The sequence below is a fragment of the Emydura macquarii genome, unplaced genomic scaffold (genome assembly GCF_026122565.2).
Source record: "Emydura macquarii macquarii isolate MOO-44397 ecotype Brisbane River unplaced genomic scaffold, CSIRO-AGI_Emac_v2 contig_2825, whole genome shotgun sequence".
In the NCBI taxonomy this organism is placed as follows: Eukaryota; Metazoa; Chordata; order Testudines; family Chelidae; genus Emydura; species Emydura macquarii.
In genome coordinates this window covers 2,063,295-2,085,818 of record NW_027132962.1, presented here as the reverse complement: position 1 = coordinate 2,085,818, position 22,524 = coordinate 2,063,295, and the positions used below count along the sequence as shown (strand labels likewise).

Below are 22,524 nucleotides of genomic sequence, written 5' to 3'. Positions count from 1 at the left end.
GAAACTCAACTCAGCTGCTGCCCTGCACACACCAAACAATAAGCAGAGGGAAACACACAAGTCTGTAGCCAGAGCTGTACAGGAGGGAGGGAGGGGGAAGCCATCCTGACATAAACCGCAGGCGAAGCTCGGTGGGTCTGGTTTCTGCCCCTTCCCGTTCAAACCTAAAAGGGGGAGGGGGGCGACCCACGCGAATCGAGTCCAGCAGCCAGCTCCAACCCTACCCAGAAGAATCCTGAGCAAAGCACCCAGCCGGGATGCGGGAAGGGAGCAGAGGGGGACACGGGTTCCTGGGAAGGAAAGAGAAGGGAGGCGGGGGCTGACCAGGTGAAGGGCGGGCGGGGGAGAAGAGGCACGATCTGCCTGACCCGCTCTCCTAGGGAAGGGGGTGGGAGCATCATCCTACCTGCACGGGGCCCCCCCCAGGCAGCCTTGGGAGCGAGAGAGACACCTGCGGCGCAGGCCGGGCGGACACCGGCTAGGCAGACACACCGGCTCCGGAACAGGAAAAGGCCGGGACTGGGGGAGGAGCAGCCACACGCGGAAGCCCCTCCACAGCAACCATCCGCGCCGGTCCGGCAGCGGCAACCCTGCCCGGGACACCGAGACAGCAAGCGTCGAGCCCCCTGGCGGCCCCGTGCGCCCCCCTGCCTCGCGGGGGACCCCCGGCGGCCGAGCGCGCCGGCCCAGCAGCCTGGCACGTGGCGGCGGCGGGCTCGCCCCTGCTCCTCCCCTCCCCGCACGGGTGTCCCACCACGCTGGCGCTCCGCGGAATGTCGCGGCCCCCGGCGTTCGGGCCCTAGAACGTTGCCGTGGTCGGGGTTCGCGGCTCCGAACGCTCGCCCCAGCGCGGGCCGCCATGAGCACCGCGGAGCAGCGGGGCCGCCTGAGGAGGTACCCCACGCTGCCCGTCTGCGTGGTGGAGGATCATCAGGATGTAAGTGCCTGGGGCCGAGGCGATAGGATCCTGGCCTGGGGCTGGGGTTTCTGCTGGGGCTAGAGTTGGTGAAGGGGGCCCAGCCCAGCCCGCACCTCCTCCCGCCCTTGGTTTCTGGGAGTCCCGGCCCACCATGCCCTGATTCGGCAAGCAGGTTATGGCTGTGCTGCACTAAAGCCCAGGGCTGTGAGACCTGCCTGGGGTGTGTCCTCCGTGTTTCCAAGCCTGCACTTGAGCACCCACCTGCCCCACATTGTAAACCTTTACAAGTACTGGCCCAGGGCTCACACAGACATGTTAACACATTCATGCTGCGCCACGCAGACCTTCTGACTCAGGCCCGTGGCTTGAGCTGTGGCCACACTGCAAGATAACAGGGCTTTGACATGCCTTTCTCAGCAGGGCTGGGAGCTGACCTACGTTATGGCAACATACAGCCACCGCAGTAATTAAATCCCATGTCCACATAGCACTTCTGTCGGTGGTGTGTATCCTCACCAGGAGCATTTGTGCCAATTGACCTGTTAGTGTCTGGCATTGTGGGCCGGTGTCTGAAAGGCAGCAACAGTTGATGTATAAACAACACAATGCTGCAGTGGGATCTGTGCGAACAGATTCTTATGCATAATTATAAAGAGTAGCAAGTAGAAAACTGAAAAATGTTTTAAATAACACCCCAAAACACTTTTTTTTTTTTAAAGAACAAAGGGTACTAAATAGCAGAAGTTGCGCTGTATTTACAAATGACAAAAAGTAAATAGCACACCTGTAGGTTGATGTAGGGAAAATGTTTATTACTAAAATGTTAGAGGGGAAATCAAAACTAAAAAAAAAAAAAAATCCTTACAGTATATTTGAAAATGTTAGCATAACTCGTTTAAGATTCAGTTTTGTGTCTTAATCTTAGCAAAGCAGAGTCCACCCTGGGATTTGTGGAAATGATTTGTCATCATGTAACTTCTCTGAAAAGGCTTTTTTTCATTTGCTTTTTTAAAATATCAATACCCTTGTGTAGTGGAAAACTGAGTCAAGTGTTATACAACAATTTCTTTTTATTACCTGGTGGAGTATTACCAGATCAATCAGTGGCTAGTGGAAAACCAGCCTCAAAAGAACAGGTAAGGATAGAGATTGAGCAGAGGCCTACATTTCAGTAATTGGTGAAAGTCCTTGCACCAGCTGGATACCTTTGTGGGCTTCTGGGATACTTGGTGCACTATGATTGGCTTTTAACCTTGCATCAAATACCCTTAAGAATGAGCAGTTTTTGTTTTAATGGTGCTGTAAGATGTCTTAGCCACAACACTCATTGATATTTATAAAAGCAACCTCTTACTAAATTACTTTACCAAAATGCTATGAGGTTCCTACTAAAGAGTTTACTGAACTTGGGACCATGCACAACTAAATCGGGGACAATTTATGATCCTGTTACTGTTTGAAACAATGACCTTAATTGAAAGATTCAAAAAGGTAAAAAGATTTGTAAGCATTGAAACAAATTTGTGTTTATGACAAATAAGCAACTGGTGATCCTCAAAACTGAGCCCAGTCATGTATGTGTCTTTATTTCATTTTCATGTTTCGTTTTCACATTATTTTACCATAAATATAATACAATCAATGAGATATTGGCAAAGTAATATGACACGCAGGGAGGCACAAAAAATAGCTATGGATTTTTACATTTAAAAATTTAGTCTAAACATAATAAATGAGCTTTTTGGTCTGTGCTGTATTTACCAGGTGTAATTCACCCAAGTGCAGAGGGCCCATTGAAAGTTTTGCACACCACTCAGCACCTATCAGAGAACAGTTTCATGCAGAGATGTCTTCCTTCCCTGGGCGCCACAGTGGATGCTGCTGCTGCTGGTGGCAGTGAGGAGGGGGTCAGGCTACTAAATTCATACTACTTTTATGCAGATTCAGTTGCCTCGAGGGCACAAAAAGGCTCCCACCACTGCACCAGTCTGTAGCCTCACATAAACTGAGAATGAATTAGCCTTGTTCCCCGACTTGCAGGCATAGGGGCTGTGTATCTGCCATCTCCTAGACTGCCTCTTGGCATCAGCGTAAGGCCTGTGAGTGGTCCTACAGCCTGACTCATATGTAGGCTTCACAGAATTTGATTTGTACTTTCGATGGGTAAATATCAATGGTTATTTTTAATCTTTTTTTTATTTTTATTGATTTACATTGTCACAGTTGCAGGAAATTATGGGATCAGACACTATTTAATGACAGTTGAGATTCAGAAAGTTAAAGCTGTATAATTGTTAAAACACATTGTCAAAATCACATGTCAAAATATACAAAATAAATAACCTTAAATCAAACTCTAATAAGTTCTCAGGCAACATTTTCCTTCCTTTGTCTATCTGTAAATTTCATTTATTATGGATGGAAATATTTTTCATCACTTTGTGTTTGTACAGCGCAATGTTTACCAACATTTACAGATGAAAATATAATCACTCTGGGCCTAAACATAGATGAAAGAGGAATTTTAGTGTGTGGAAGCCAAGAAGTAGGGGAGGACAGCAGGGTGAGGACTGGGTTGCACAGAAGATGGAGAGCGTTTTTGGGGGGATGAATTTGAATGAAAAAAAAGGGAGTGGGATTAAAGCATTAGTGAAAAGCGTTGCTGCAAACAAGGCTGTCCTAAAAGAATGAAAGGGAGGTGAAAAAAATTGTAAATTTGCATTCAAACTACTGTACATGTAGCCTTTGGGCTTGTGCCAGTCTTAGTCCATGGTACCACTAAGGCTGTGTGCCACTGCTGCATTGTTGTCTTAAGGAATAATTATGAGGCCTGAGTATTTCTGCTATTAACAACATTGCATTTTTTAACCCATTGGTAATAGTTAACACATTTTATTCATATTGTTTTAGGTTCTGCCTTTTATCTACCATGCCATTGGTTCAAAACATCTCCCTGCCAGTAACATCAGCTTTGTTCATTTTGATTCCCATCCAGACCTTCTTATTCCTGTGAATATGCCAGCAGACACTGTCTTTGACAAAGAAGCTTTGTTTAGGTAATATATATTCCTCATCAAAAATCTCTAAGAGCCAACTCTTGCCACCTTCATTTCCATTGAAAATCAGTAAAACTGTCCTTAGAGTAAACGTAAGCAAGATGTAGTTGACCTTGACGATATTTTTAACTTTTTCAGTCAAGGTTGAAACTGGCTTGTTTATGTTCAAAGGATGTTTTGTGGTATAGGAATAGAATCAAATATTGATGTTACCCTCCATATATCAAAATGAATATGTTCTTATGACTTCATTGCATTTTTAATGGTTCAGTAATATGTCACTTGTTTTACAGTTAGACTATGTTGTTTCTCTGAACAGCATTATAACAGGTCAATGTCAATATTGGTCATTTAATCTGAAAAATCCTATTTAAAAAGAGTCTTCCTCTCCCAATTCTATAAAATTTATCAGCCCATTTCCTAAGTAAGGTTGTAATAGTGTTTAAACTGCAGGGTTGAAATCTTGACCATATTGAATCAGAGGTTTTTTTTTCCCATTGAGTTCAGTGGGGGCCAGGATTGCACACCAGCTGCTTAGGTAGATGACAGACCAGAGGCCTTCTGAAGTCATGGATATATGTGTACTCTGTTTCATTCTTGTAATTGGGAGGGTATTGAATAGATTGAGAATTCCAGTAGGCTGGTGAGTCACAAGAATGGAGGGTGACATGATGGCTATATCATCTCATATCTATTCTGTGTTTTTATTTTGTTTGTTTGAGGAGGAATAAGCAGTTTGGTGGTGTGTGTCATTCCACTAAGGAACTGAGATATTAATAGTGATTCAAATGTTATTTTGTAGGGGTTAATCAATCAATTTTTATATTCAAGAAAACATTTCAGTAATTTTTAGGAGAGGTTAAATTGACGTTCACAGACTCTTATTTCAAGTTTTGATTTGTGGTGGTGGTGTTGAACATACTCGTGTTCTTCCTGTGTTTGCAATAAAGCAATAAATCCAGCTAGTTTATAATCATTTTATTTATGGAGAAGACTATTGATGGTATTACTGCACTATAAAGATATTCCAAAACCAAAATCCTAACTTTGTAATATTGTTGTAGACATTTTAAATAATAACTTCTAAGATTTTTAGGTCTTATGGTCAAAGATTTTCTTGACAATAGTTTTACCAGCAAAGTTTTTGTTTTGTAACTTAAGCCACATGCATACAAAATACTGACACTTGCTGTTTATTTCTATGTAATTCCAGTATATAAGAATCATCTTTTTTGTGTTGCTGACATTTACACTTTCCAGATAGGGAAAGTTAATAGTGTGATTTCATTTACAGCGAGTTAAGTATTGAGAACTGGATTATGCCTGCTGTTTATGCTGGTCATTTTTCTCAAGTGATATGGCTTCATCCAATCTGGGCTCAACAAATCAAAGAAGGAAAACATGATTTTTTAGTTGGTAAAGATACATCAACTACTACAATCAGGTAATTTATGTGCTAACTTTCGCTAATAAGGTAACCATAGTTCGAATTGCCTCCTCCTCCCCACCCTCCGCCACTGTTTCCCATATGCCTTTTCTTGGATTCTTAGATAAAATTGGTGATAAATCCATGTTTATAAAGAACAATTTAGTGTTTATATATATATATATATATATATATATATATATGAATGACTCCTTTAGGGTCCAACATGAGAAAAGTTTGTGAATAGTTACATTGACAGATTGGGCCTTTAATTTTCTTTTTATGGATACCATTTTGTAGACCATTATATTACACTTGTTGCGTTTCAGTTATCAAAGCTCAAATCAAGTGCTCTGCTCATAAAGGTTAAAATCATTGGAAGCAGTATTTTAGGAATTACAATTTCTTTTAAGTACAACATTCTTGATATATAGTTTTTGTCCGTAATGTGAAGTGTGGTCATTTTAACTCTAAATTAGCAAAATATTTGTTTGTTGGCTAATTAAGCTTCCTTCGTAGCTCAGTAACATCTCCATTGTAATAGAATTATTATCTAGCTGCTTCTTTCATCACTTGCCATTTAGTTATACAACATCAGATTCATATTTTGCTAACATTGGTGTAAATCAGACATGTCTCCATTTGAGTCAGTGGAGTTAAACTGGCATAAAATAGGTGTGAAATCAGAATTGGGCCCACTTAAGTAATGATTTCAGTAATATTTTTCACAACTTTTAATATTTTTTTTCCGTATCATTTTTCACAGTATCGTTCATCACAATCCTTCATCACTTTAAAACTGAAATCTCTCCTTACTGAATTTTGTCACACCAATTTGTTTTGTAATATGTGGCTCTTGACTCCAGAGTGTTGGCCACCTGGTGTTATTTTTGTTGTTTTGGTGAAACAAAAAAGTTGTATGTACTTTGCAGAAAAAGTTACATTTGAGATTAGGTTAAAAAAAATCCCTTAACGATGTGTCCACTGGTAACCAGCATCTTGTTTTTGGTAGTCCAACAGGAAAATATGGTGGCCCCAAATGTTGTAGCCATCTATCCATAATTAACCATGTGTGCTAATCTTGAAGTGCAGTGTTGGGTGCAACTGGCTAACAGGAGGAGTTTAGCAAAGCAGAAAGCTTCATAAGCCAATTATCTATGTTCCTCTCCTGTTCAAGGGGGTATAAAGAGAAACTGACATGAAAAGTCAGTTCTTTATTTTCAGCCTGAGTTTGGACATGCTGACAGTCAGGGTAAAGCTCTCATTGACTTCAAGAGCAGAATTAGGCTCTTAATTCACCCAGGAGTTTTAAGAGGTATTCATCTGCTTATCCGAACAACCATAAATAAATGTTGTGTGTCTGGACCAATAGTTTTAGTTGTCATGGGCTACTGGACTGTACTAGCCTGCCTGTCAACTTTGACAACATCCCTTTGTCCTCTGCTCCCTTTTAAAACATTTAAAATCTTAGTTTATTTTGAGCATGTGGTATGTATGTATGAATTTAGTGCTATCAACAGCATTTATCCAAACCGAGCGCACCAATGACAGCATCAGTGCAAGCTTCTTTGCATATTGTGTGCTTCAAATAACGCTGGCCTGACCCACCTCCCTGGTTGAAAGAGCAGTAGTTCAATCCCTATGTCTATTCATTCTTTGGCTTCTCGACTGAGACTTCCAGTTAGTACCATCTATGAGAGAGATGCTCTCATTTGTACCCCTGAAAACTGGATGGAGACCATCAAATTAATTTCACATATGGTACCAAATAGCCTCCATGTTTGCAGACATTACTGATTGTGATTTGATTTGATTAGGTAGTGTAGAGATAAAAGGCTGCTATTAACAATCCCATGAGCTATCTAGTCTCTCTCCCCTTTTTTTATAGAAGTATTTTTCAAACAAGTCTTGCATGTTTTTAAGTTCTTTAATTTAGTGTTGGTATGATTATAGAGAATGATATTTATGAATCCAAAAAACATGCCAAAGACAATAAGAGTTCTCCTCTTTCCTGAAGTGGTCTTGTACTTATATTTGTCTGAGTATGCAGATTCAAATTGCACTGTCTTAACACGTGATTAATCCAAACTGGCTGGAGATTGATTGCATTTTGAGACATCCCTGCTAGTTCCAAACACTTTGAGGAAAAACTAAGCATCCCTTCTTTTTTCTTTTTTTTTTTATTAAGTAAAAGTGGGGTTGCTTGTGTTTTCTGGATTTTCAGTGCATACTTTATGGGGGGGTTATTCAGCCATCAAGAAAACTAGTACCTTAGTGTTATTGAAAGTATATGCTTGCGTAACATAGGGCTAGTTTGTAACAGATTAAGATTTGCACTTTTTGTTGTTGTTTTTGTTTCCTTGGGGATTAACTGGAGTGCATCTCCCTACTGGTTGGTCAGTGGGGGTCTTCTGGCTAGAGGGGAAAACAGGTGGCTGAGGTCACAATGAACAGGAATGATTCATTTCTATGCAGTGCTACTCTGTCAGCAGTATAGTAATTGAGCTGTTGTTTACAGCCATTGGAACTACTTACACGTGTTGATCCTGCTAGACTAGGGACTGTTTAAAGATGTGTGTGCTGCAAATGCCACACTTTAACTGCAGGAAGAGCACAGATTTGCTTGCTGTGTAACACTTAAAATGTTCCAGTCAGGGTGGATTGATTTAAATAATCAATTTTAATCTAGTTTTACATTTGTACTTTAGTTATTTTCCTAAAGAAAATTCATTCTCACTGGGGGGGTATAAGTATAAAAACATGTTGCTTTGCAAATAAATATAGCTTCTGCATTAAATTTTCTTGTTCATACATTGTATCTGTAAACGTTTATTTAAGTAATTATGTACCTCTATATACATTAATTCAGTTTCTTAATTTTTATATTATGTTGGAAAACAATTAATGATGCATTTCTTATTTACTAGATGATGATTTTTTACTCATTTGTGTAAGATGGAAATTGGAATTCAATTAAAAATTCACAAAAAAGCATTTTAAAATGATTAGTTAACTAACGTACCTTAAATGAGCTAGCTTTTTTTCTCACGTAAATTTATCAAAATGTTGTTTTGCATTTAAAACTAGCCTCCAAAGTTGTAGTCACTAACAACCTTAGTTGGATTTGATTTGGCAGTCTGGGGATATTTAGGTGCCTAAAAACATCTAACATTCTTGGGCTCTCTTGAAAATCCCACTAGGTACTTACATGCGTTTTTTTAGTGCTTGCTGATCTCTGAAATTCTGGCTCCATGTCCTTCAAGTTTTTAAAGTTTAATAGATCTCATTGTCTCCCACGTGGATTTTATTCATGGATTGGAAGAGGAAAACAAGCTTCCCTGCTTCTTCAACTCCCAGTGGTTTCTCATCTTTGATTGAACTACTAGTCTAAATGAGTAAAATGTTCTCCTGGCACCTGCTAGCTAAACAGAAACCTAAAGTAATTAGTCAAAACTTTGCACAACAAAAACTGGATGTACTTATAGTTGAAAAACCTTCAATATCAGCATTCGCTCCATTGTAAAGACTGACAATAATATATTTTATGCGGTATGTGATGTGACATTTATAAAGCTTGAGTTGATCTTAAAAGATAAAGATCTCGTCCCCATTCTTGTCTCTGCAGCCCACTTCCCACCCCGATTCTGTATAAAACTAAAAGAGAAGCACCCTTTAACTTATTAAGATTTGAGGAGGGCTCATTGATGCAGCATTTTTTACATTTACATTTATCGTTGGTTTATTTATTAGTTAATTTATAGTTAGTTTTGGCCTTAACAAAAGTGGTCATGTTTTCAAATTTAACTTTAAATAGGATTATTTTAAAAAAGAAATTGTATTTTAAATAAAAATCCTTCTTTTTAAATATATTTTTCCCTACTCTGCTTCCAAGGGATAGCGAAATGGACTAGGAGTCAGGAGACCTGACATTTCCTCCTACCTCTGCCACTGACCTTTTGTGTGACCTGGGGCTTTCACTTTGCTGTGTCAGCTTTCCCCATCTGTAAAATGGGGAAATGTATATTGATATGTCTCCTCTTTCTTTGTAAAGGACTTTAAGATCTATTTATTTATTCATAGTATTTTATGTATAGGTTATTTGAGTGCTTATGAGTGCTTAGCGACTTAAAATATGATATAAAATAGACAATATACCCCAGTGAATTCTGGTATACCAAAACATAGAACATGCACCATTTCATAGGTATATGGTAAGTCTTCATATTGGCAGGATCTAGGAGATACTTTTCTTTAAATTACATTCTGATGGCAAAATCAACCTTTTAAGAGCACATAAGGAAGAATCATTCTGTTACCAATCGGAATGTTTATGGGCCTTTAATAAATACCAAAGTATATTTTGGTACATTCCCTCAACAGCACCAACATGTTACAAAAGAAAAATATCAGTTTTGAATGTAGCATGTGAGGAGTCTTTAAAAAATAATCTTGTGTATGTATATTATATTGCCTACAACCCATCACCCACATACTCCCACTTTACTTTCTCGAGTCACTTAATTGTAAATGTTGTTAGGTGTAAACACAAGGTTGTTTCTCATCTAGTTAGGTCATACATTAAATATGACCAATTCTGTGTTCCAGGGTTACAAGTACAGATCACTACTTTCTAAGTGATGGTCTTTATGTCCCTGCTGATCAGCTAGAGAACCAGAAGCCTTTACACCTGAGTGTCATTCTTGTTAATCCTACTGAAGCATCCAGCAGCCAGGAAGAAGATGGTGAAATATCTTCTGCAAAGAGACTAAAGTTAAATATAGATGATACAGCAAACGCTGCTACTGCCTCTTCATCAAAGGCTGAAGTTCCCAGCTGTGACCTCACAGATTCAAACGCTGAAGTAGTAGAAATGAAAACATTTGCACAAGGCAAATCGGAGCCCTCGGGTTCCTGCTCTCTTGGAAACCGTGCGTGTCACCTGATGGAGATCGTTGAAGATGTTCTTCAAGTACTACAAGATGGAGAGGCATTTGTTTTAGATATTGACTTAGATTTTTTTTCAGTTAAGAATCCATTCAAAGAAATGTACACCCAGGTGAATATAACATGTCCCACCCTATTATCCTTCAGACAGAAGTGAACCCCAGAGAGAATTGACTGTTAATACTCTGCAGCTGTACCAGTTTGTGCAGGCATATCCTCATATTGCTATAATGTATACCTAATCTAATCTTAGTTATGCTAATCAGCTGGCAAACTAATCAGATGTGGTAAATATTTGGATGGGGGTAACCGTGAGGAAAACCCAGGTGCCGCAGGGATGGCTGTGGTGATTCAGCTGGTCGAACTCTTCCTTTTGAATCACTGCTGAACAAATGCCCCAGTTTTGGTGTTACAGGCACAGTTCTGCCTTTCATCTGAGGTAAAATCCAGGCCAAATTTTTCAAATGTCTTGCTTCCGAATCTACACTGATGTTTTCTGAAATATAAATGGTCTGATTTTCAGTAGTGCTGAGCACTCAGCAGCTCTCATTGCCTTATTTCCCAGTGGAGGTATGGATGTGTTAATGTCATTGTACAAGGCACTGATAATACCTCGTCAGGAGTACTGTGTATAATTCTAGTCACCTGTGTTCAAGAAAGATTCATTCAAACTGAAACAGGTACAGAGAAGGGCTAGTATGATAATGTGGGGGAATGGAGGGCCTATCGTACATGGGGAGACTTAAAGAGCTTGGCGTGTTTAGCCTAGCAAAATGAAGGGTGAGAGGGAATAATGTTTGCTGTCTATAAATACATCAGGGAAGGTGAAAAGCTATTTAAGCTAAAGGACAATATTGGCATTAGAATAAATGGTTATAAGCTGGCAATGAATAAATTAGGGCTGGGAATTAGATGGTTTCTAACCATCAGAGGACTAAAGTTCTGCAGCAGCCTTCCATAGTAGTGGGGACAAGAAGCCTAACGGATTGTAAAATGGAATTCAATACAGTTATGAATGGGAGTATATGACAGGGTTGCCTATGACAGTAGGGGATTGAATTCAATGACCCAGATGGCCCCATCCAGTTTTATGTCTTAAATGGGATTTTTAGGGGCTCAGTATTTGTGAAGATCAAGCCACTTATATTAATGTGCCTAATGGTGGATTTAGGAGCCCAGCTAGGCACCAACATTTGAAAGTTTTGGCCCGAAATGCTAACTGCTAATAGTAATTAAACTCCCGTATCACTTTTCCCCCACAAATAGATTGTGTGCTGGTCATAGTCCAACTTGGGCATTTTCTTTCACCTTTCTTGCTTCCCGTTAGAACCAGGCTGTCCTGGCCTCCATGCACCTGCAGTCCCAAATCATACCCTTGTTGTATGCAGCAATTCACTGGGACCCCAATTCAGCGAAGCACATTTAATTTTAAGCACATGAGTAATCGTATCCCCGTTTACCATAGCATTCAAATGCTTAATTTTAAGGACGTGACGTAGTACTTTGAAGTCAAGTTTAATGTTTAGCCTGTGTTTGTGTGTTTTGTGGGTTTGGGTCAAAATGTTTTTGTAGGGGGATGAAGTCATGCAGAGGGTCCTCAAGCCACAGAGCCTTTTCCTCAAGAGCCACATAGAGAGCTTCTGCTATGTTGCAGGGATGGGGCTCTCTTGTTAAAACCAGTCAAAAAGGTAGTTTCCTTTTGGAGGTACAGGAATCTGAACATTTTGCTTCACTATATTTCCATTTCAGTATGCTTCCTTTGAAGCCAACACCTTTTTTTTTTTTTTTTTCTTTAAAGGAGGAATATAAGATTATGCAAGAGCTATACAGTTTTCAGAAGCCAGATAGAAATCCAACAGAGGTACAGTATTTCTTTTTGGGGTGAGTGAGGAAGGTGAGAATGATTTTTTGTTTGTATCGCAAATATCCTGAGCTGTGGCAAGAAGCAGAGAGACACGAGGGAGAGCTGTGAAAGATGCTTAATGCACAGGTCTCCAGTTAAGCCGTGTATCATGCTTAATGCTAATCTATAGTGCCTTAGGAAAGCTTTCCGAACAAACATTTATTATGCAGTTCTGTTAATGCATAGAGATTTAGTGTGAGTGTAAAATTGAATGTGTATAAACAAATGCTAATTTACAGACGTGAAACACAAACAAATCATGCATGGTATTTTTGTTTCCATTTGCTACTTTTTCTCAGTTTATTTCTTCCTTATAGTAGGGATGTGATAAATACCTGAGCCGCGTGCAGTTTATTATCATCAATTTATTTATACCCAGAAGCGCCTGTACCACGCTAGTGTAGCCCACTCTTCAGTGTCTGTTATGAGTTCTCCATCTGTTCCTGAGTCACAGTATATATCAGCCTGTTCCAGCTGCCAGCTAAGCGACTGTATTTCAGCTCACCTTAGAGATTCATGTTCCTAGCTCTCAGTGCAGTCCCCCATGACAACCATGATGATGGCTGTTATAGTAGGCACTTTTCCAAAGGGAAAAGGTGAGATGATCCCTGCTTCCGGGTTTTCACAGCCTAAAGACAGACTCAGAGTAGATACAAAATATATTATTGTACTCCCTACGTGTGCCTGTCAGTCAGCAAGTTTCTCATAGGCATCAGGGCAGAAGTGGGTGGGTTTTCAGGAGATAGTTGAATGTAGAGTGGGTAGGGAACTTGTGATCAAGGACCAGCGGAGACATTAAGGAAGATGTTATGGAGATGTTTGTGTAAGAAGCTGACAAGTGCGTGGGACAAAGCTAGCATCCTTGGCGGAATGGAGGGGGAGGATGGAGTTCAGTGCTGAACAAGGCAAGGGTAGAGTCATGCAGAGCTTCAAAATTAGTAAAGAGAAGTTTAATTTAGATGTGATGGATGTGGGAAGCCAGCAGAGACATAACTGCACAGATCTGGGCTCTTTGCAGATATTTGAATCTCTGGGATAGTCACCCTCCTAGATTGTGTCAGTCTCTGATAGTCAGGTGCATTTAGATATAGATTTTTAACCTACTAGATTGTAAAACATTTATATTTTTCAAAGAAGTGCAGGGGATTTAGGCATCCGTCTTCCATTAATCTTGAGCCCCTGTGCTGCTTTCAAAATATCTGACTACATTTTTACAATCCTGTGCTCTATGCTGACTTCAGTGGCACTTCTCAGAATCAGATCCAATATTACCATTTAAGCATATTTAGTCAAGTTGCTGATATTCTCCAAGGGAAGCAGCAGTTGGTATGTGATATCTGAACAGTTCCCACTCAGAGGGAATTGCCATATCCTTTGTCAAATTGTCAAATATCCTTTTTAGTGATTTTCCTGTCTATATTTAATGCACTGGGCATCTTCCATTTTCACGATGTGAAACGTATTATGTTATGTAGTTATTCAGGCCCGGATCCTGCAAATACTTTCATGTTTACTCACACCTGTAGTCTCATTAACTCCAGTAGGATTTCTCCCATGCATAAAGTAACTTTTTGCAGGATGAGGGCTTTAATCACCATTTAGAATTCATCCCTTCTTCTTTCATGAAATCCAGGCAGAAGTTGGTTGAAAAAATCTTCAACATTCATAGCTCATTTTGAAATAAAAATAATTTTGGATTTTCAGTAAGTGTCCAGTTTTGTTTTTAAAACCAATACCATGACCTGAAGTTCTTACTTTTTTTTTAATTGAGGCAAACTATTGAGATCGGTCACTAAGTATTCATATTGCATTCATCACCAAGGCATTTTAGTACTTTACAAACAAATCCGGTAGTTAATCTAACATACTTTTAATTTCTCCCAGTCTTTTCCATTGAAGTAGAGATATGAAATATTTTGTTGTTAGTGGGCACTGATGGGTTTTACTCTGCATTGCTCTAAAGGTGGTAAGCTCTGAGTCATTCTGGTCTTTTGGAAGATGTTCCACAAACCAACTGCCCAGAAATGTCTGTTCTCTCACTCCCATCAGACTAATTACTTCAGGATTTGACCCATAGAGTGAACTGTGTCCTTCATCCAAGGAAATACGGTCTGATGCTTGTATTGTTCCTAACACATCTACATATGTGTTCATTCAAAGGAGGGTTTGCTGGACTGTGTTGAAAATCGTGTCCGTCAGTTAGAAGATCTGGAAGCAGCTTTTGCAGATTTAAGTGACAATGATGATGAAGAGACTCTACAAAGATGGGCCTCATATCCTAGGTAACGGATTTAAATGGTTAAAAGAAAACTCTCTTCTCTTTAGGTCAGCTAGTAGTTTGTGGATACGAATCAGCATGAAAAAACTATTATATTTTTAACAGTAAAGTGTGTTTCATTACATTTGTTATTTCTGAGCCTCCAGGTGGTACTGACCAGCTTGCTACAAAATTGTGTCACTTGTGATAGTAGCAATTTGGAAACCTAATGAATAGACTTGTTCTTGCCTCCTGCTAAACTACTGCATTAGCCTTCTCTGCATACCTTTGCCTGTAACTTCTGACTCCTGGACACTACTTTTGATTCTCCAGAAACCCACCCGAACAGTAAACTTCCCCTCACTCTGTCTAGGAGCTAGCTAACTTCTCCAAACACAATTAATATCACCCTGTCAGACCTTTCTTCCACCTCCTCCCTCTCATCTGCAGGGTTTCTCTTAGGCCAATAAGCATCATTCCTGGTCAAATCCAAAGTAGGGACCCAAAAAAAAAAAAAACCCTCCAGACCCTTGTGACTGGTCTTTTATCCTCCCATGCTGTCAGCATCACATATATTGTTACATTTCTAAAAGAGACAGCCACCACCAGCAGAAGACTGAGAAATGCCAGTTGTAATTCAACAGCTACAGGCATGTTTTTGAACATTCAGGCTTCTGGAGTGAGCCAAACAGATATGATGATCATTTAGCTAGCCTGAAAACTACACAACCTGGAAAATCCTTAGCTTCTGTGCAGCTGAGTTTCAAGGGAAAAGAAAATGTTCAGTTTGGTTTGTTGTGGTGTAAGCTTAGATTTTTAAGGCCATAAAGGACCATTATTATCTGGTTTGACCTACTGCATAACTCAGACTGTAGAATTTCACCTAGGAATTCCTGCAACAAGCTCCTGTGTCTTCCTTTATACTAGTGGTGCTTTCCACAGTAATTTGATTTATAAAGGTAGAATGTAAAAAGCTCGCAGAACTGAAAGGGAGCAAAAAAGGAGGTTCAGAATGGGATAGTGCGTATCCTTGGTTGACTCAGTTTTCCTGGATCCTGTAGGTGTGGAAGAGTCAGGCAAGAAGGATGGCTGCATTCTACAATATTTTCCCACCAACCCTGAATGGCAACACACACAAGTTAAGAATGAACTAGTCAGCCTTAACTATTTCTGAGTTCCCATGAGTGAACTCCACTTCTAAGATAGTAATCAATAAGAGAGCTGGGCAGCAGGGCAGAGGCATCTCTCTGCAGATGACCCTGGCCTCTCTTGGATCTTCCAAGATCCCTAGCTGCTAAGGGATAAATCTCTCCTCCATTCCATCAGGGTAGGATGAGAGGCAAATTTCACCCACCATGGAATGATCAGCTGGAATCTCTGTGAATCAAGACTTTGTATTTTGTCTCCTGTGGTGGAATACCCTATTTAAAGGAATTGTAGCCCTAGTTCCAAAGTTATGTAGACCCCTTATGTAGACCAGTGCAGTTTGCATTTCAAATCAGGGGAAACAGAGACAGCTTTCAAAACCCTGAATTTGTAAGATGGAATCTGTAACATTTCTTCATTAAACTCCGAATTGCAGCTGTGGAAAACTGTCCGCTCCTGCATTAATTAAAGTTCATGACTAAAACTACTATTTCCGTCATTAACAGAAGCAACTTAGAAAGGAAGAATATTTGTGTTTGAACAATTTGGCTGTGCTCAGGTGACAGCCTGAGAGCACTTAAAGAACTATTCAATACTAAGAACTACCATGGGTGCAAAACAGCAGACAGAATAATTGAATCTTTATTTTTAAATAGTACTGATACTCAAGAGGAAGGGTTGTAACTGCCTGATGCTTCATATTAAGACACCACCTAAAATGTAATTGTAAAATATTTGGCCAAATCTCAACCTTCTATGGAGAACGCTGTGGAGAGGCATAGAAGGGTGGTAAACCACACAAGGTATACCTTGCAATAATCCTTGCGTACTATCCCCTAGAGGAGGTACTTGAGGACTCTGTGATGGGAAGACCAACTCCCTCAAACCTACATGTCCTGGGGAAATATATAAAGGGGGAGAATCCACTTACATAGGGCATCCTGTCTCTCCATGCTGCTCCACTGGCACCTGTTCATCTCTTCAGAGTGACTCCTAAAGGAACTGTGATGACTAGGGCTGATCAAAAAGTGTGTCTGATTTTTTTTTTGCGTGGGGGAGAGGGTGAAAACTGAACATCCAATTTTTTGTTCCCATTAGTAATGCTGCCACAGTGCCTCATGGGAGTTGTAGTTCTGGTGTCTCATGCTCCCTTTCTCCTCTACAAACTGGGTTCCACAGCCAGACTACAATCTCCCATTTTGCACAGTGGTGGTTCAGCAAGAGGCAAGTCAGCGATGCATCATGGGAGATGTAGACAACTCCATAAGCCCAGTCCATAGAAGAGAACAGGAGCATACCCGAACTACAGCTCCCATGAAGCACTGTGGAACTTCTTTGTCAAATTTTTCTCTTAAACCAGAACTTTTAACAAAAGCCAAAATTTTCCATAGGCAGCATCCCAACCCCAATATTCCCATCACCTGCAGTGATGAGGTTAGCAAAGTCCTCCTGTGGTTTCTCAGTAGCAACTGCAGATGAGACTCTGATGGAGTTAATACAACCGCGAAAAAGTAACTTCATGGATTTATGGACATCTAGAGGAGCTTCAAGGAGGTGGTGCCAGAGACAGCCCCATGAAGCCTAAATGCAGGGGCAGAGGGAGGTGGGAAAACAGCAGTGCCATGGAGCTGGCACTTTTCCTTTTTCACAGAAGCAGGGGAAGTTTCAGAGACCCTGTGCTTTGTTCCTGGGACATGAAGTCAGCAAGGGTGTTATTTCCTTAACATTTCTGTCTGTTTTGTCTGCTTCTAGTTGTTACTATAACTTGTTTATTTTCTTTTTACCCCAGAATGAAGCCACTGGTTCCACTTGTACATAGTTTGAAAAACCGGATGGAAACCCTTGACTATGAAATGGTAAGTCATTGGTAGTAGGAACCGGAAGTAGACATCTTATAAAAGTATATATTCAAAAGGGCAGGAGATGACCGGGGTTCTTTTCAGCTTTGCCTTTTGAAATCTTAAATGTTTAGAGGGTGGGAGGAGGTTTAAAATCTTTGTACTTCAGCCAGAATTTTCAAAAATGGCTGACTGAAGTTAGGCCCTTAAAGAATGGCCTGATAGTCAGGAGTACAGAGCACCGAGCTTCTGCTGTTACAATCAGACCACTAATTTGGGTCTATAGATAAGGACTTCAGAACCTACACTGAAGCAATCCCCCACGCCCACCCCCTTTTTTTTTTTTTTTTTTTTTGGAACATCTTGGCTTTCACCTCAGATGGGCTTTCTGAATGCTGTAGTGGGAAAAAGGAGGTACATTATAACAGGCAATGAAACTAGTAACATCTAAAAGTGTAAATACAATAATGTGAGTGCTTTTAAATAAATTCCTGTTGTTCTGTTAAATAGTTACTTTGAAGATGTACAGTAGCTACTAAACCAACCCTTCAAGACAATTTAAGGACTGTGCTGTATGAATCAGCTTTGTGAATAGCATCATTTCTTGTTAATTTTATCATCCCCTTTATGCAGTAGTGAAATCTTTGTCTAATTTATGTTTAGGTCCATCAGGCTGGTCTTACCTGTGATTATTCTGAACTTCCTCACCACGTTAGCACTGAGCAGGAGATAGAGGGCCTCATTCAATCCGTAAAGCATGTCCTGAAAAAAATACCAAAGCCCACACTTGTGACAATTGCTCGGTAAGAACATACTTATTTTTATCCTAAACTCAAAGATGAATTTAAAATCTGTTTGCTGCAGTAAATGTGCTTTAAAAAGTCAGCCTTTACTAGGCTGCAGGATTTTCACTGTTCTGTGGTGTTTCCTGTGTATAACAGGGTGGTCTGTCCCCTTTTAGGGCACTTAGTGCTGGGGTCATCCCCTCCTGTACCTGAGTCTTTAAGGATAGGTGTTCTTGGGTAGGATCAATACAGGGTGCAAAATATTAGAAAAGTCTACTTCTCATTATGGTATTTGATTTTTTTTTTTAAATCATTACAGATCAAGTTTGGACGACTATTGTCCTGCAGAACAAGTAGACCTCATTCAGGAAAAGGTTCTGAACATACTACGCTCAGCGTTCGGCACTCTGGAGGTTCATTTAGAGTACTCAAGAGATTCCTCTTCTGTGTGAACAAACTCCCCCATCCTCTTACCCCAGCAGAATTATATAGTTGATATCAACCTCAAGGCAATATTGAGAGTGGAAATGTCTTGTGCTGAAAGCAGTTCCCTCCCCCCGCCGCAACTTTGATATAAGCAGAGATTCACTGTTTGAGTTCATTATAGGGAGGTTCCATTGTATTCATGTATAACTTTATTAACCATTTTTATTTGGGCTAGCTATTTAATTCATCAAAACCAAATATTTTTAATATACTTATAAGTTTCTTATTAGATCAAATTAAAAAAGTGTGGATAAAAAAACTATTGTTTTGTTTCAGCAGGTGGCACTAGAAACCAAGCTATCCAATAATTTGAGTGCTAATTTCTAACTGCACTCTATCTTTGTTGCATTGGTTTCTCAGTCAACTGTATCTGAATCATCATCCATTTTAATTGCGGTCATTGATCAGACTTAGATTATTGGCTCCAGATTAACTATGCTGTGTTTTAATTATTCTACTTTTTTAATTTTAAAGGTTAGTATTGTGAAGAGAAACTATTTATTTTTAGACCATGAAGACACCCTGACAGAATTAGACACACACACGTAAAATATTTGCAAAACAAACCTAGCTTTTTGTAAGTAGATTGATTTCTTGTATGTTACATATCATTCATGGTACCATTCAGACTTTGGTTTCACACAGTGACTTGCTCATTCCCAGTACTGGTAGTACAAGAGATAAGCACTCAGTCGTTCCTCTCTCTTTCCATTAGTGCAGCTTATCTCCTACTACCTGATCCATGGAGTGCAATTTAGAGTCATTATTATTATTATAGTCCCTTTATTTTTCACAAGGCTCCCATTCAGCATCACAGAAATGCAGCTATCTCCATGGAAGAGAGCGGTAGCTTGTCGGTACATGTGTGGGGGGAAGGGAAAACTTTGGCCAAGGACTGGCCAACACTGCTGTAAAATGTCATAAAATCTCTGTCCACAAAAGACTTGATTTTTAAGATCACAGCTGAAAGACACATACACAATAGACTGCATGACACATGTTGTATGTATTATTTTGTCCTTTAGAGCATGTGTCTTTGGTAGCTATTGAATTGTGCCAGGATTTGATCCAGTGGTTTCAGAGGGTGATATTTTGGCTCCCCCTGAAGTCAATGGCAAAATTCTTACTGGCTTCTGTGGGACCTAGATTCACCCAGAGATTCTAGATATTTATATTCATGCTTAGAACATAAATCTATCCTATCTGGCCATACATGCACTCTCTTGTATTCCTATCCAAAGGAATTATGTCAAGTTTCATAAACATTTAGAATTGAAGGATAGGATTTGAGAGAAAATGGTCATCTCCAAAATAAAAAGGAGACCAGAAGACAATAGGGACTGACCTAGGAAAGGACAAAGGGGGGGAGGGTGAAGTCATTGACTGAAATATATTGTTTTGTTTTGAATAAATATTGTTTGTGGTATTCTTTTCAAAGTTTGATTTGAGTTTTTTAGTGTATGGTGGTACTTTCTTTTCAGATTGTTCATGAGGTTGTTTTACTACTACTTCTGTTAAATAATTGAATGTACATCAGATATTTTAAAGATATTTACAAATTTTGGCTGTATTGAACTAATGAAAAAATATAATTGAGAACAGAATTAACAGAAGGACATGAAGAGGAGAAATTCTTGAATTGCCTATACACTAGTGTTTGGAGCATGGGTAAAAAACAAAAGGAATTTTAATTGTTCCTTTATGAGCATAAATTCAATCTAATTGGTAGTACTGAAACCTGGTGGGATGATTTGCACAATTGGAGTGTTTAAAATCAATAGTTACATTTTAAAATATATTAATAAATAACAATATTATGTAATATAATAAAATTGTATGTATATAATAAAATTAAAAATGAATGTTAAAATCAATAGTTATATTTAGGAAGGATCGGGTGGGCAAAAGGAGAGTGGGAGCGGATGGCACTCTGTTAAAAATGTCATTACTTGTCTCTGAGTCAATAACTTGGAATAAAATGTTCCTGAATTCTTATGGATCAGCGTCCCACCAGATAAAGCACAAGATGCGGGTACTTGTTAGTGTCTACTTCAGTCCACCAAATCACATTAGGGAACAGAATGACTGTCTTCTTACACACTTAGTTATACAGAAAAAAAATCTGTCATCATGGGGGGACTTCAATATGAGTGACGTGCTTGAGGTCCCATGCTTATAGCGCTAAAACATGGGATTTTAAACATTACTGATGACAATTTCCTAATAAAAAAAGTGGTGTAGCCAAAATGGGGAAATTCTGTGTTAGACCTTATTGTAACAGAAAAAGAGGAACTGATCACAGAACTGAAAGCTCGTGGTATCTTAGATACAAGTGATTATGACTTGATCACATTTATCACGTGCAAAAAGAATAAACTCCAGACCAGTAATATATATTCTTGGTGCTTTAATAGGGTCAGATTCACACAGCTGAAAACAATTGAGTCAAATCAGGTGGGAGGAATAATTTAATCAGAAAAGTGTTCATACTAATTGGGAATCATTTAAGAACACCTTAGTAGGTGCCCCAAAAGCCACAATTGAAGAAGGCAGCTGTGTCAGTTACCAAAAGAACCTTGTTTAGAGGGGAAGTGAAGGCAGCTGTTAAAAATATATATAACAAATGGAAGAAAAGTGAAGTTGATGGTAATAAATATAAATCAGAAGTTAGGAATTGGTAAAAATTGATAAAGAAAGCCAAGTGACACAAAGAGAAATCTGTGACCAACAGAGTTAAAGAAGGAGTTTTTAAAATATAATAGGAACAAAAAGAAACCTGACTGATGTTGGTCCATTACTAGAAATGGAAATGGTAGAATTATCAATAGAAAAGTCAGAAGTGTTAAATAAATATTTGTTCTGACTCTGATGGGGAAAAAACCCCAGAAGATGGAATCTCAGCATATGGTGATAACACTCCATTACACCAGTATTTCTGGAGAGTGTTAAATAGAAGCTACTAAAGTTAGACATTTTGAAGTTGCCAGGGTTGGCTAATTTACATCCTAGAGTTTTAAAAGAGCTGGCTGAGGAGCTCACTGGACTGTTAATGTGGATTTTCAATTAGTTTTGGAGCACTGGGCAAGTTCTAGAAGACTGAAAGAAAACCAGCGTGCCAATTTTTAAAAAGGTTAAACAGGATGACCAAGGCAATTATAGGCCAGTCAGCCTGACATCGATCCCAGGTGAGATAATGGAGCAGCTGATATGGGATTTGATTAATAAAGAACTAAAGTAGGTTAATGCAAATCAACCTGAGTTTATAGAAAACAGATCCTGTCAAACTAACTTGATTTTTTTTTATGAAGTTATAAATTTGGTTGATAAAGGTAATGGTGCTGATATAGTATGCTTAGACTTCTCTAAGGCATTTGAGTTGGCAATGCATGGCATTTATTAAAAAACTAGAATAATATAAAATTAATGTCACACATTAAATGGATTAAAAACGGGGAATATTCATCCAATGGATGTGTTTCCTGTGAGGGTCTTGATCCTATGCTATTTAATGTCTTTATCAAGGACCTAGAAGACAACATAAAAACATCACTAATACAGTTTGCAAATGACACAAAAATTATGGGAGTGATAAATATTGACAGGACTGGTCACTGATTCAGAATGATCTAGATAGCTTGGTAAACTGGATACAAAGCAAACAATGTGTTTTAATACAGCCAAATGTAAGCTTATGCATCTGGGAACAAAGAATGTAGGCTACGCTGACAAGATGGGAGATTCTAATCTGGGAAGCAGTGACTCTG

At 39.3% G+C, this 22,524-nt stretch overlaps 1 protein-coding gene across 3 annotated transcripts; it reads left to right on the top strand.

The window, feature by feature from the left end:
- Window positions 1-504: 504 nt before the first annotated feature.
- On the top strand, window positions 505-20,757 carry CUNH5orf22 (chromosome unknown C5orf22 homolog). Of its 3 annotated transcripts, none has more exons than XM_067567922.1 (9): window positions 505-937; window positions 3,830-3,975; window positions 5,270-5,419; window positions 10,007-10,457; window positions 12,144-12,206; window positions 14,409-14,530; window positions 17,441-17,507; window positions 18,153-18,292; window positions 18,594-20,757. In XM_067567922.1, exons 1-9 carry the CDS (start codon window positions 860-862, stop codon window positions 18,724-18,726), a joined length of 1,350 nt encoding a protein of 449 aa, XP_067424023.1. In that variant the 5' UTR covers window positions 505-859; the 3' UTR covers window positions 18,727-20,757. The 3 variants fall into 3 exon arrangements, with proteins under 3 accessions (XP_067424023.1, XP_067424026.1, XP_067424025.1); XM_067567924.1 differs by having other exon boundaries at window positions 911-937; window positions 3,915-3,975; XM_067567925.1 differs by lacking the exon at window positions 3,830-3,975.
- The last annotated feature ends 1,767 nt before the right edge of the window (window positions 20,758-22,524 follow it).